Raw genomic sequence first — 15,953 nt, 5'->3', positions numbered from 1 at the left:
ATTTTTCCCTCCTTCGCTTCCTCATCCATCCCCTCTAGGCTCCCTGTCCTTCAAAATCTCTCTGGCGCTTTGGGCTTTTCAATATCCAATATTTGAGGAGCCTTCGGACCCCTTCCCCATTTAACCTCTGCAGCTTCCAGAGCGTTACCACATCCCTAAGTCCCAACTCTAACACACGCGCGCACACGCAGACACGCACGTTTCCTGTCCCTGTGTGACACCCACCCTCGTTGCGCGTCCGCACGCGTCCCCGCGCAGTGCCCTCCTCCCGCCACACACTCGCAAGCACGCGCGCGCAGGGCCGAGCCTAAGGCAGCTCGCCCCGCAGCCCGCACTCAAGACCTGCTCCAGTCTCGCAGCGCGGATGGCATCTCCGGGCTCCAGCTTTTGGTCCTTCGGGTCTGAAGATGGCTCCGGGGATCCCGAGAACCCCGGTACAGGTAGGAGAGTGGGGTTTTGCAGCTGGCGAGCTTTGTAGGTGGCCCAGGGTTTTGCAGGGCTCCTGAGAAGACTAAGGAGGTTTTACCACCTGCAACAGAAAAAACTTCTTTGAATGCTTTGCCCTGCTCTCGTGTTAAGTCCTGGTTCACCCAAGAACCCAAGACCCCCACAGCCCTTTTCCCCCTAGGAAGATGACCAAAGAATCCCAGATCCTTTCCTCCTAAGGTTAAGAGAGCTCCTCAAACACGGGGGGCATCTCCAGAACAACAAATTCGTGGACCTAGGACGTTGCACCTTGGTGTCTAGATCCTGGTCTGGGACCGAATGGCGGTGGGGAGGGGGAAAATGGGAAGGGGAGAGAATTGTTAGTCTGAAAAGGGAGCTTGCAAGGAAATGGACAGCCTGTTATCTAGGAAAACTAGCTCAAGCGAGGCTCTTAGGAGAGTTTTTCTGAACCCATCCGCACCTGGAAGGCAAGTACAAAGGGCCGCAGTGTGAGCTTCTCCTTTGAAAACAAATCAGTGTCCTGAGGGCTGATTGGGGTTGTTAGGACCCTCTCGCTCCCCGCACCTGTCTGCGCACTGTCCGAGGCGGCCCTTTCTCACAACCCGAGCTTACTAAGGTTGTTCACTTAGAACAAAATTTCACACGTCCATCAGCTGATCTCTTTATGGTTCTCTGTCCTCCTGCCTGACTTTCTTTGCAGCGAGAGCCTGGTGCCAGGTGGCCCAAAAGTTCACAGGCGGCATCGGAAACAAGCTGTGCGGTAAGTGCAGCAGCCCAGGGAAGGGGGGCTGGCAAGGTCCGGTGCTCTCGGCCCGCAGGAGCAAAACCGCCTTTTCACCTCTGCACCCAAGTTGGGGTGTATTGGCCGCGATGGGCGAGGGTGAGAGAGCTGGGCCTGTCAGGCCGATGATGACCTAGGCCGGCGATCTGTGTTCCTGTCCAGCTTTGCTCTACGGAGATACTGAGAAGCCAGCGGAGAGCACTGGGAACGTGCCCCCGCGGGCCGCCGCCCGGAAGGTCGCCTGCACCTGTGATCAGAAACCCTGCAACTGCCCCAAAGCGGATGTCAACTATGCTTTTCTACACTCAACAGGTAAAGGAGTCTCACTGGACCCCAGGGGCCCCCCCTGCTACTTGCTCTGCCCCGCCCATCTCGGCCTGGGCGACGTCCGTTGCGCTGGGAGTTTGCGGGAGTCGAGGTGATTCCCAGAGGCTGGCTTTGTAAGAATCTTCAACTGTACGCGAGAAAAGCTTGATGGAGTCCCAGTCTCTTGCGCTGCAGCGCCCTTGCCCCAGCACGGGCAGGAGCTGTGGGTGGCCGAGAGGCCTGGCACTCTGTGGTTCATTGTGGTCTTCGCTATGTTGCTGGGGTCCTCGGGTGGGATTCAATTTCTAGATGTCCTGTAGGAGAACTCAAAATTGCTGAGATATTTTAGGTCTTTAGATTAGATCGAAGGAGTAACGTGTAGCTGTGATTTCACAGGGGAAAGATTTTGTACACGTGAGACCTGCTCGCTAAATTTTACCCCGTGCGCCTATACTCTCAGTCTCCAAAAGGCGCGCATACACACACACACACACACACACACACACACACACACACTGACTTGGGGATCAGTGGACCTTTAACAGGCCCATTTCACTTTGCCTGGTTTGCCCAAAGGCATTTCGCAAACACTTTGGAAGTGAGATGTTTCCATAAACATTTTAAATGTTTTAGGACAAACTCCTATGATCAGATAAATAGAGGCACAATTTCTGAAAAAGAAAAAGAAAGAAAGAAAGCAAACAATGTTGTGAACTAAAATGCAAGAGTTTTTTTTCCTGGAAGAGGAGAAATCATAATTTCTCTCATTCATTCCCTTCGTCTTTGAAAAATGCCTCTCCTTTAAAGAAAATGCTCTGCTTTTCCAAAAGTATTTATGATTGTTGTTGTTTGTTTAATGTAAAATCTCTGGATTCAAAGAGACATTAATTGCCCAGTCGAGATCGCGCCTGAATATTTCCATAGTAAAATGGTGTCGTTTTAATTCTATTCTTTAGACCTACTGCCAGCCTGTGACGGAGAAAGGCCCACTTTGACATTTCTGCAAGATGTTATGGACATTTTGCTTCAATATGTGGTGAAAAGTTTCGATAGATCAACCAAAGTGATTGATTTCCATTATCCTAATGAGCTTCTTCAAGAATATAATTGGGAATTGGCAGACCAGCCACAAAATTTGGAGGAAATTTTGATGCATTGCCAAACAACTCTAAAATATGCAATTAAAACAGGTATTGTCCTATCAGGAATAATAAAGCTCTTCTTTTCTTTTACAATTTTTATTTTTTCTATAAAATGTTTTGTTTTATGGAGTTACTGATATTTTCAAAATTGTAAAGCTATTTTCATCATTTAAAAATAGTAATGATTCAAATGACTAAAATCAAAAGCATTTTCTGTTATTGTTTATGCATCTGAAGTTGATAATATAAGAAATATCATCTTAGCATAAACTGTCAGCATTTACATTGCATGCATTTGACCATGGAGATGAACCACTGATATAGAAGCAACTGTTTGTCAGCAGAGGACAGTAGATTTGACCCAAAAATAGAAAAAGAAAGGGAATAAGGAAATGAAAGCTCAAAAGGCATCCAAACAAAAGCCTGAATTCCAGTATGGTGTTGGTAATTTCCAGGCATAGAACTATTCAGGGACCTAACCATGTTATGTAATCATTGAGCCGGAGTTATAATGTTGTGGCATTGTCTCAATTAGCTGGGACTTCAGATTTGAATTCCAGGTTTTCTCCTATTTTTTAAAGAGGTGTGTGCATGCGCGCGCGCCCACACACACACACAAACACACACACACACACACACACACACACGCTATATATACTAGCTTAGCAATTCAGTCATAATATATGAGGATATAAGGATGTGTCCTTCACGGGCATTGTGTAAAAAGATAAAAAGAAAGGCAAGTGCGGAGATGGGGTGGGGGTGGGCAAAACTGATATCCTTAGGGGTACATTTTTTAAAATGTATTTTGTAGCCTAGATTTGAGCAGTATTCTTTATTGTCCATCCATTTTATAGTTCCAGGTGTAACATTTATTTGGGTGCATTTCAACCTTTCTTTTTATCTACACAAAATCAATTGTTCATCAACCCAGGGCCTGATTACCCTTCTTTTTTCCTACATTGTCTCCTATCATCCTGATACATGGTAGTGTGGCACTTCATTAAAGCAACAAAAATAAATACAAATGAATTTCTGGGGAGAAAAAAGACCTAGTGGATCTAAATTGATTTATAGCTTTAAGAGGATTTGCTTACAAATAAAAAATGGGAAATATTACATAAACATTAATTATCATAGACATGGCATATTTTATATTGCAATTTTTCTTGATGAATTATCAGTATTGTCCTAATCAATGACAACCATTTGAAGAACGTTTGGTGGGAGATTTTCGGCTTTTTTCATTTATTTATTTATTTTGCACATTCTTTGTGCCAACAAAGAAAGGTATGCACAGACAAAGCCTTGGAAAATTGATTTATTGTATTATTTTCCACTTTTGTGGAATTAGAGATTTAGAAGAAGATACACAGAGGAAAAAAAATTAACTTGTTGACTTCCATCAGACTGTGGAGTGTGGTTTTCAAAGGTTTATTAAATATCAATCAATTTACATTCCTGGAGAACCCACAAGATGTATATACACCAGTCATTAAAAGATGTTTCTCTCCCACCAGCTTTTAATATACCTATAGGTGCAAACCTGAGCAATACTTTTAAGTCATTTTTGTTTTACCCATGCCCCTTACCTAATATTTAAATGTTGATAGTAAATTGGTGTCTATTGACACCAAACCAAAAAGAATGTGTAAAATGTTTTACATCTTCATCCTTGAAAGCTGGTGGTATTTGAAATGCAATTTAAGGGGTTGAGATAATGGCAATGCAAGTCAATAAAAGTAATAGTTCTGTCTATCAATGTTCCATTTAGTGTCAGGAAAAAAAAATGGGCCAATTCAATACTTAGATTTTGCCATAATGCACATGAAACTGTTCTTCAAGTGTTGCTCTATTACTTTTTATTTAAAGTTTAGATAAATATCTGATGTAGTTGGATTTCTAAGTAAAGCATATCAATACTAATATAATATCTCAATAATATTCCTATCATATGTAGTATTTTGGCCTTCTGTCCCAAATAGTATTTTAGAAAATTAACAATAGGCACCTTCTCTCTTCAACTGGCAAGTTTACAGATATTTATGCTTCAGCATATTTGTCAACCAGTACTATTTAGGGTCTCCATCAAAGTCGTTACCTTGCCTGCTACCATCCTGCATTTTCATAATCCTTGGGAGATTCCTTTAGAAAATGCTTGTTATCACCTGGTTTCCGCCCGAGAGTCCTTAGTTGACTTCTACTTGGGCTCCAAGCTTAAAGAGGAGGTAGGCACAGTGGGGAAATTCATTAAAATGAAGTCTGCATGTGTTGAGTTATTTTTTTTTAATGGATATTGCAATAAGAAATTTCAGTGAATGATAGGATTCTGGAATAGTTAATGTTTGCAAGGATTATTAGATTTGGTGGGGATAGAGGTAGTAAGGGGGAGTAGTAAAGACTAATATCGCCTCGACTCTTTAATTGAGCCATCAGACAAAGGGAAGTGAAATATCAGTAAATGATGCTGTCCTTGTTTGGGTCACTACTACACAAAGAGCAATATGTGGGGGATGAGGTTGTGGCTCAGCAGTAGAGCGCTTGCCTAGCACTGGTTCTATCCTCAGCACCACATAAAAATAAATAAATAAAATAAAGCTATTGTGTCCAACTACAACTAAAAAATAAATATTTAGGGGAAAAAAATAAAACAAAGAGCAGTTTGGATGTCTTTGGCCCCTCCCCAACTGATTGTGAGCACCAAATCCGAGTTGCCAGAGGCTGGTAGTTCAAAGAGTCTGTGCACCCTTTTGGGCTCATTTGCTGATCTGTAGGGAACATTCCGGCAGCGCCTGGAGCAATCCTAATCTCCTGTCACAAATGGCTGCAGTCTCCTTAGCTGCCCAAGGGGTGAGTGGCCACCAGATTCTCCTGTGCAGCCAGACCTAGCTCAGGTCGCATGCCACTGATGGTGCAGCTGGACGCCCAGGGCTGCTTGGGACAGCTGACAGGTTCAGAGGCAGGTCTCTCACACTTGCATAGAGCCCTGTCTGGATTCACTAGGCAGCCCTAGGAGGCCGCCTATAGGGGCCGCAGGTGGTGAGCAAATGTCATCAGGGGAATATTTCTGCCAGAAATCAAAAGGGCATGCAGTTCTCACCTGTCAAACTATATCCCTCCATGTTTTCACATTATTATCAATGAATGAGAAACTGGGGGCAGGAGAGATTCAGGTGAAATAACAGGCCAAGGTCAAATAATATACACAGGGACAGAAAGCTAGTGATTGAAGCATCAAACTTGTATTCACAGTGGTCATCTGAGTGGATTGGTCTTCTGATATCCAATCCACAGCACATACCTTGGAATCCCTTTCAGTCTTATGCAGAGGTTTTCATGCCAAATTTTCCAAAGAGTTGATTGCTGTGTGATAATAGTCACCAGGCTCATCTAGGAAATGCATGAGCTGAGAAGTAGATTAATAGATAGATTTGCTAATCCTTAATAATTTCCTTACTTAAAAAAATGACTCAGGGACAAAGAAATAGAGGGGCATCCGGAGGGAGAAATAGGCTGTGATTTCAGCTGTGAGCTGTAATGAAACGGGGAGTCAATGAGGCAGAGAGGAGTAGGGGGTTGTTCCAGATGTCAGCAGCAGCACAGAAAGACTTTTCGCCTCTCCTGAAAGGGTAAACCGATGGGCTCAGCATCAAAGGGCCTGGAAAAGAGCAGAAAAGATGGAAGGGTGCCTCGTGCAGCTTTAAAAGAGGTTAAAAAAATGCTGTAGAATGAACAAGAGATGCTCAAATCCCAGTCTTTCTAAATGTGCTCTTTCTCAGCTCCTATCTTCTCCCTGTGTCTAACTCTCCAGCCTCATGCCTGGCTGATAAGAATGCACTCTGTCCAGGAAATAAGCTATGTGTTGACTTTTGTCCCTGCTTTCCCCATTGCCTTCCTTTATCTTGTTTTGCCTGCACTGGTGATGAGAGACTATCACATCCCCAGGCATCAGACAGGTGTCCAGCAAGTGGCAGATACCTTTTAATTAGATGCTATTTCCATAATTGTTCATCTTCCAAAATTTTTGTTGCTAAGCAAAGCAGACTTATTGATAGGCTTTTTATGAGACATGATGAGGAGACACAATTCTAATGAAAATTTTATAATTATATTTTAAATAATAGCCTCAGGAGTATATGGATATCAACCCATTTAGAGAATTTTAGAGAAATCCAGAAGTTAATTAGTTAAGCCTCTGCTAATGGACTAATCAGTCCCTTGAATACATCTTTATGTATCTTGTTAACAAGAAAGTGATGTTGACTGCATCCAGCTTGATTTTAAATCTCAACTACGAGAGAGCTCTGTTGTTTATAATCAAATATTCAGACAGAGAAGAATTGACAAGAATGAGCTTTGTCCGTGCCATCTTTCTATGCTCATCACCTTTTGAATCCAGGGCAAATCACTCAGCAGTGTGTTCCGTTTTCTCATTTTTGCCCTGTCTTTTGTAATCATCAGCCATTTGTCACTGATATTATTATGAATGTTGGCATGCCTGGCAGATGTCATGGTATGACTGATTCTCAGAACTCAACAAAATAGGACTTTCAGCAGCATGAATGAGAATAAGAACACCTCGTCTCTGACTTGCTTTGGGTTGCAATGACATTTTCGTTTGCAAATATGTTGAAAGCATCGTAGGACAATATTTAGTGTTCACAAGGCAAACCACATCTATTGTTTTTTATAGGGTGTGATTAAAGGAAATTTTTTAGAGTGTGTTTTAAAAAATACTAAAATCCAAAGTGGCCTCTATGGTTAGAGGCAGTGTCCTTTGTGTGCATGTATATGTGTGTGTTTGTGAGCACATATACGTGTGGGCATCCTGGGTCTCTGAATGTGCATTTCCTGTTATTAAAATATCTTTCAAGGTTCTTTAGTCGGAAAAATCACAAACTTGAGAAGTCTTTATTTTCATTGGATGCCATCTTGATTCTGCTATTCCATTTTACTCAGGGCACCCCAGATACTTCAATCAACTTTCCACTGGATTGGATATAGTCGGATTAGCAGCAGACTGGCTGACATCAACAGCTAACACTAACATGTAAGTAGATAAATATGGTTTTGTGTAATCCAGGATAATTATTAGTGAGAGTCCATCATCTTAACTCTTATGTGAAAATCTCCTTTTATTAGGTAGCCTCTAAAATAGTGATACCAACTTCAGAAGTATGAGTGTTTTCACTCTTGCTTAATAAAAAGTCTAATATATCTTGATGCAAACTATACATGTATTTTAAAATACAAAAGGGGCTTATTTTGTTGTTGGGGATTTGTAATTACATACAGTGTGAAAGAGAAATGAGACCAGATGTTGTATTTTACATAGTATGATTCTGCACTGTTCTTCATTCAATATGATAAACCACCCTTCTACATCATGCTAGTAATTAAAGTTCTTAACATTAGGGCTACAGAAAAATGAGCAAACCTTTTGGAATAACTTTTAAAAATAATTTTCTCTCCACTTAATGTTATAATATTTTGTGAATGTAATATTTGAAGAGGGAAATCATTCTGTAGATATTGTAATGGTGAATTATTTCTTTGAGATACACACATAAAATGTGGCCATTTCTACATTTCAGGTTCACCTATGAGATTGCCCCAGTATTTGTGCTATTGGAATATGTCACACTAAAGAAAATGAGAGAAATAATTGGCTGGCCAGGGGGCTCTGGCGATGGGATATTTTCTCCTGGTATATGATATTCCACCTTTTCTTTGTGTTTTTTTTTCTCCTGATATGCCTTGTTATAAACCTAAGAAATTAAATATCTGGTTCATATTTCTGATTAGGTTACATAGGATATGTGTTGATCAAAAGAAGGAAATATGGCTGAATGCACAGGACCATTGAACCTGCCTACATGCTAACTACATGTGTTTTAATATTAGTTACTTATGTTCAAAAGAAGCATAAGCAGAGATTATATTACCCAGTACTTCTCCCCATAATCCTACATTCAAGATGTATGGATAATATGTAACAAAGAAATAAAGATTCTAATAAGGGAATTCACTCTTTGATGCTCTTCTCAGAGTTAGTGAAATAGAAAGGGTAGCCTCATTCAATAATACCTTCACTGTTCGAGGGTGCATAACAAGGCAGATCTATTCAGTAGAGCATATGTACTGCTGTAGTCTTTGAAATAACTAGGAGGGAAGCTGATTTACATTAATTTCAAGGGGGGCAGACAGTGCCTGGTGAGATCATTTCTTAGAGCTAAAAAAAGGAGGATGATGATTTCTTCAAGAGAGTTCTCATTCCCTTTCTTCATTATCATGCCATTCAGTCTTTTCCATCTTGCTTTTTGTAACCAGCCACTGCATTCTAAGCTCCAATGTTTACACCTCTCCCAGCCCAGAGAACCAACCTGAAATAAGAAGCCGTGCCCTTGGTTCACAAGTGTGACCTTGGTTGGATACAGAAAAGAAATAGAAAGGCAGTGGGAAGACAGAGTTACTGACCCAGGGAAAAGAAACCTGGTGTGCAGAGTATCACCTAATAGGTGACAGGGTTGGAGGGCATCAGTAGGCTGAGACAGCAGAGGGGAAGAAGCTGAAGCCATGGTGTCCGACATAGCAAAGGCCAAGTCCTGATCTCCCTTCAGCAAATCTGCAAAGGCAAGTGGAAGATGAGAGAGAAGGGGGGAGGGGAAGAAAGAAAAAAGGAAAAGAAGAAATGACGGATAAGCAACAGTGGCCTCCCCCAGGCCCAGGCTTAAATTAAACATGTTTGCCTGCAAGTTCAGATCTGCTATTTTATGTTTTTAAGTATATAGCACATTTTTTTTTTCAGGTGCTAAAGGAAAATGTGTTAGTTAAATGGAAAGGAAAATTAGCCTTTTTTTTTTTTTTGAAAAATGTCATTGAATACCAGCTGTGATGAATTTTAAGCTGACTTTTGTTTTATAGGGAGTTTAGTAATTTTCCTTTGGTACTAAGTTTTTACCTTTGCTATCATTGCCTGAAATTGATGCTGAAGGCATTTTTCATGGGGAACTCAGTAGGATTAGGAGATCAACATCATTTCTACCTTGATTTCTCCTTCCCTTACATGTTTGGTTGTAAGACTGAGCTGTCCCTGAGAGCATCCTCATCTCCATTTTAATAGCTCCAAGTAGTCGGGAAAGAATAACTGCACCTGTTGACCCTGAAAATTTGACTGACTAATTTGACAGAGGGCCAGGCCTAATTAACCTGGTAGGTCATAGAACCTGCATGCCCCAGAAAACATACCCAAAGAAAGACTTCTCTTTGACAGTTACACTAGGCTAAGTATGGACTTAGGACTCACCCTTCCATCCTCATGAATAGTGGGGAATTATTAGGAAAAACTGAAGCTTGATCATATAGTTTCTTCCCTGAAGACTAAAGACCCATATTGCTCTCACTCCAAGATGGAAGTCATAGAGGTCATGCTATAGTGTACCGTGGATATTCCACAGTTGAAGGGGCAGGGTCAACAGAAAAAACAATAGACAAAACATGTTTTTCCTTCTTACAAGACATCACAGAAGAGAGGCAGTTCATAGCATCCTTTTGCTAATGGATGCTTTACTAAGTAGCATCTAGCCTTGTTCCTGGCGTTCAAAGCATCTTATGATTTAAGCAGTAGGGATAGAGAAAATCACCCATTCCTATGTGGCTGGGATCTAAAAGTCCCATTCCTTGGACTAAATGTAAAAAGTTAGGTCTGTGAACTTGCATACAGAACTCAGCTCAGGTGATCTTACACCCCCACCTATAATACCCAGAGGCTCAGGACTCCTAGAAGAAACGTGCTTATGTGATCTCTTTGTGAACCAGAGAGAACTGGAGTACTCCTTGCTGCTCAGTAGGTTGTGAAGGAAAGAACTAAGTGGGGGAAAAGAAAGCTTTGCTTAGCTACAATTTTTCCTATCATAGGAGATAAGAGTATATAGAGTTTGTGCATCTGTCTCCTGCCTATTTTGCACACAAGGCTCTATATCCACTCAGGGCTGCAAAGCCTGTAGCTTGAGGATGACTGAGCTACAAAAAGGAGTGGGAATAAAAGCAAGGACATTTCTTGGATAACTGCAGTGTGAAGATCACCTTCTTCATCTACATATTCCCCTTTCTCTTCTCCCTCTCTTCCTCCCCAAGACTCTTTGAGAAGAATGACTAGCAACAGCAGTTCTCAATTGGGAGGCTCCCCACCCCCCGCCAAGGAACACTTGGCATTGTCTGTAGGCATATTTGGTTGTCATAACTGGGGATGGGATGCCGCTGGCACGTGGTGGTCAGAGGCCAGGACGATGCTAAATAACCTATATTCCCCAGGACAACCTCATCACAAAGAATTTTGTAGCACAAAATATCAGCAAGTTCCAGGATTCAGAAACCATGAGATAGACTGAAAATTTCTTTGACAGCTGGCCTCTCTGTCCAGCATCCTACAGTTAGCCTTTTAGACAGGGTTATCTGCTCAGTGCAGGTCTGACCCGGATTCTGCTTGTCCTGTGTCTCTGGGGTCCCAGACCTGCCCTCGTTCTGACTGGTAGGAAGCCAGGATTTGGGTGATGACTGCTCCGTCCCAGGTGGCCTGTCTGGGTCAGAGCCCAGGGCTGGTGAGACAAAGGTCACAGCCCTGCATGGGCCATTAACCTGGCATGGAGCCCTCCTGCTCCTCAGCCACCAGGAGAAAAGGCAACTCAAAGCATTCACATCATGGCTGGGCCTGGGGGTGTCTCCCTTTGGGTGGGGGGGGCACTACCCTCACTCTTCCTGACAGTCTCATGCCTCATGCCAGCAAATTCATTTGCATTCATAACAATCTGTCTATTTCCTGAATGGCAAAACTTCGAAGCTTCCCCACATCCCTGGGGAAAGCTCACTTTTCTTTGCCTGTCAATTGAAATCCTACTTATAAGATACAAACCTCGTCTTGTGAAATTCCTGACAGTCTTAGAACAACATAAGAAAATAGTTCTATATGGGCTTAACCTTTCTTAGTTGTGTATTTTCCTATAATTATGAAATGAGACTTTGTTAACTAATACTATTATATTTCTACATTGTCTTTAAGAGTAAAGAACTGTTTCGAGACGTGAATACATGACTACGATACAGACTTGGATGTTTATCCTGAATTCTCTGAGAAATCAATTTAAAGTCCACATTGTTAACAGCAGCTTATTTGTCTCAAACATAAGTGGCTATGAATTCACTGGGACCACTGATGCTGTGTTCTATGTAATAAAAAACATCCACAGTGCCCTCTTGATACCATCTTTCTGAGTAGGTGCTCAGTCAGCTGATCTTATAAATATTGTACCATCATGGCACTTTGAGCCATTTAACTTTTTTAAAACTATCTTTTTAGTTGAAAATGGACATAATATCTTTATTTTTATTTATTTTATTCTTATGTGGTGCTGAGGATTGAACCCAGGGCCTCACGCATGCGAGGCAAGCGCTCTACCACTGAGCTACAACCCCAGCCCGAGCCATTTAACTTTAATCTTTGACTGACTTGACCAAGGATTTTGGTGCAATAAAGAAATAGCATAGAGGTCCATCATATCTGACCTTTGGGGAAGGTCTGACTCAGCATGAACTGAAATGAAAAGCAATAACTATTCTCAGGCCAAATGTGCCTTTTATGAACCCTCTTGTTAGAGCCTTTGAGTCTGAGGATTCAGTTCAAAGGACAAGCAATAAGGTTCTCTCCTACATCCAAGGAGGACAGTGAAAATAAGGGATGTTGTTTGAGCGTGAAGTGTTGATGGTAATGAATAGAAAAAGTCACTGTGTCTTGCTGTGCCCTGTAGGTGGCGCCATATCTAACATGTATGCCATGCTGATTGCTCGCTTTAAGATGTTCCCAGAAGTCAAGGAGAAAGGAATGGCTGCTGTCCCCAGGCTCATTGCCTTCACATCGGAGCATGTATGTGTTTCTATTCTTTCCAAGTTGAAGGTTATATTCCATAAAAACCTCAGTTGAAGGAATCACAGTTGAAAATGCATGAATCCCAGAGGTTCTCTTTCTGGAAGATACTTCTTGGGAGAGAATGACGGGGAGCAAACAGCTGAGTGGTACAATAGAGTGTCCTCCTTATCTCTAAAATTCAAGAAAAATGTGAAGATACAGCAGAATGTTTTTACCTCTGGTTCCCATCCTTCGCTTCTCTGTAATGATGTTGTGTGTCCGGGGAAGGGGAGGAGGGGTCTCAGATCTATTTCAGACTGTTTCTTCTTTCTATTGCAAGTGGGGTGTGTGTCTGTGTGTTCATATCGGGGAAACAAAAGGAAAGTACAGACTGGTAGCCAGTGGATACAGTTCACTACCATCTCAGTCGCCATGGAATTAATGATTGTTTAATTAGTTCCATGATTAATAATTGTTAACAATGAAACTAATGATTGTTTGTTAACAAACTTTCTTGATCGTCTTGTTTGCAGTTACATTGGGAGTTTTGTTAATTTTTTAATATACCCTTCTTCAACTCATTAGGGGTCCAATTTAGAAAAAAACCACAGCCTGGAATTAGCTAGCATTTTTCCTTTCTATTGCTGCTGAGTCAAATCATCACAAATCTAGTGGCTTAAAACAACACAAATTCATTATCTTATAATTATGGAGGTCAGAAATCTAAAATGGGAAAAGCAGGGCTGTGTTCCTTCTGGAGGGCCTCAGGGAGAATCTAGTTCCTTGCCTGGTCTAGCCTCCAGAGGCTGCCTACATTTCCTGATCCATGGCCCTTCCTCCAGCTTCCAATCCAGCAGTATATCATCTCTAATTTCAATGTCTCTCTCCCTCCCACCCCCTAATCCTTTCATTACTATATCTCTTTCTCTGGCTTTGCCTCTCCTGCCTCTCCCTTTCATATACAAAGACCCTTATGATTACATTGGACACATCCCAATATCTTCAGCCTACCTGCATCTACAAAGTCCCTTTTGCCATGTAAGGAAACATATGCACAGGTTTCAGGGATGAGGATGTGGATGCCTTTGGAGGTAGAGGAATCCATTTCTCAGCCAACCACACCTAGTATGACATCAGGAGATAACTTTCATCTCTCAGCTTCTTTAAGAGTTAGAAAAAAGTATCATGACATAATTTTTATTCTCAATTACTATGTCCTTGAAATGGATCTAGACCCCCAAAATAAATATCATTATATTTTCAGCTTTTAAAAGTCCCAATGATCTTATATCAAGCATCTTTTTTGTTTTCTAAGCTATTCCAAGCCAAGAGGTGATTGGTCTAGCAATAAGCTGCCTTGGGCTCTCTACCAGGTGTCCCTGATTTCTTCATGAGTTTTTCAGCTTCACACTTGATGTAAATTGACTTAGCCCCTTCCAGAAAGCTCAGTCTATATAGTCTGAAAATCATTTTGCTCCACTTTCTTCTCTAGATATTGTAAACATGGGGTCTACTCCTTCATTCCTAAAAGAAAGAAAATTTGAGTATACAACCAACTTTTGATTCTTCACCCTCCTTCCTGTACCTCTATCCACACATATAATTATGAACAATTACTGGAATTATGAACCTTTCCTAAAATCCAATATAGGCTTATTTTATTCATTTGTGTTGCTGGGGTTCAACTCAAGTCCTTATGCATGCTAACCAAGTTCTCTATCACTGAGCTACAGCCCCCCTAGGCTTATCATTTTAACAGATAAACTATTTTCCTAATGTAAAATACCTTATATCTGATTACTATTTCACAGTCTCCAAATACTTCCAATATTATAAACTTGTTTGATTCTCCTAACCTTATGGGACAGGTATTGTTACGAGCATTTTTAAATTGAAGAAGCTGAAGTTAGCGGGGTAGGTGGATCCAGAATTAAATGGGATTTCTCAATTCCCAGACCATTGAAGCCCATGCCCCGACTACTGCTGTAAAAACTAAACTCAAAGATCAGAGTTTCATATACAACAGTCTCATCAGTTGACCTTGATCACTAATCAAATTTCCTCCATGATCTTTTTTCTTAATGTGAAGGTTATTATTTTTATTCCTTCTCCCTACCAAAAGAAATCATCCTCTTTATCTCCTAGGCCTGGACTGTGGGGGGAGGGGAACTTTCAGAGCTCATCTGAAGCGCTTCCATGTCACCTTGAACACTAACCCATACGTTCTGGACAAATGAGTGCTTACCAGTGAGTCCTTTCCTTAAAGTGCTAGGTTCGGAAGTCACACGATTGCAATCTCTAGTTCCTTTGGGCTCTATATCTCAGGCTTTTATGTTCAATTAATTATTTAGCATAGCTCCTTCTGGCTTCAGGCCAAAGGCACATATTCCTTTGGCCTTTTCCAATTTTACAATAATTTTATTTCCACCTGTCCCAGAAATAGCTCTCTGTAGGCTAACAATAGAATATTACCAAGTCTTTTCTCAAATGCCTTTTTTTTTTAGACTACATGATGTCAGTCCTTGCGTGGTGGAGGAGGGTACCGGAAGGGGAAGGGCTGCTATGTTAATCCAGGGAGGACATGGGAGGCCAGTGGATGAGGAAGGGTTGCTGCAGGTATCTTTCTTCTTGTTCTTTGAGAGGTTTCCAGAACCCAAGACTTTTGGAAAATCATAGGAGAGCCTTAGAAAACATGCCCTTGCCTCAGTGCCAGAGACATAAAAAACTCTACATAAATATTAGGTACCTTTAAAAAATGACCTTGTTTTATAGATCCAAGCAACCAAGCCTCAGAGATGGAGACTGCTTTGCTCCAGGTTTCACAGTCAGTCCAGGGCAGAATCAGACCTACAGCCTCAATTTCCCACTCATCCAACCCAACTACCGGGCTGGATGATCAAATGCCTCCTATAGCTGGCTGCTCTAAATTCACTGGTAACATCTTGTCCCAAATTCCATTATCTCCATGTTGGTTATTCTAGCACTAATATAATTTCTTGATCTATTGAAGCAGGTCAAGTAACTGATTTTTTTTTCTATTCTGGGCACTGAATTTATAACTTGGCATGCTTAGAACCATAGAGATGGAAATGATGTTGACAGACTCTGTATCTACTGCACCCAACTTCAGGAAGGGAAGAGTCATCTCTTTTCTAAGTGACACTTTACTCTCTCTCAGTCACACCACATCAGGGCTACCTACCTCTTTTCTGGCCACCAATTTCGACTAGAACTTCACCTAGCTGATAAGGAGGGCAAGGTGTTAAATTTTTCTGTTTGTTAAGATCCACTGTTTTCTTATAAAACTTGAATAGAACTAACTTAAATAATATAGCCAATAAGACTATTAGGAGAAGTAAATAAATTATTAAGTTGA

At 41.4% G+C, this 15,953-nt stretch overlaps 1 protein-coding gene across 1 annotated transcript in view; it reads left to right on the top strand.

The window, feature by feature from the left end:
* The window catches only part of Gad2 (glutamate decarboxylase 2), a 77,593-nt gene continuing 61,640 nt past the window's right edge, over positions 1-15,953 (top strand). Inside the window, exons 1-7 of the mRNA XM_015495297.2 lie at positions 1-440; positions 1,148-1,207; positions 1,391-1,540; positions 2,491-2,724; positions 7,636-7,726; positions 8,271-8,383; positions 12,480-12,595. Coding sequence (XP_015350783.1) covers positions 365-440; positions 1,148-1,207; positions 1,391-1,540; positions 2,491-2,724; positions 7,636-7,726; positions 8,271-8,383; positions 12,480-12,595 — 840 coding nt within the window. The 5' untranslated portion in view covers positions 1-364. The remainder of the gene's footprint in view (positions 441-1,147; positions 1,208-1,390; positions 1,541-2,490; positions 2,725-7,635; positions 7,727-8,270; positions 8,384-12,479; positions 12,596-15,953) is intronic.

The sequence above is a fragment of the Marmota marmota genome, unplaced genomic scaffold (genome assembly GCF_001458135.2).
Source record: "Marmota marmota marmota unplaced genomic scaffold, marMar, whole genome shotgun sequence".
NCBI lineage: Eukaryota > Metazoa > Chordata > Mammalia > Rodentia > Sciuridae > Marmota > Marmota marmota.
The sequence above is the reverse complement of the archived record's forward strand: the minus strand, read 5'-3'. Positions and strand labels throughout refer to the sequence as shown.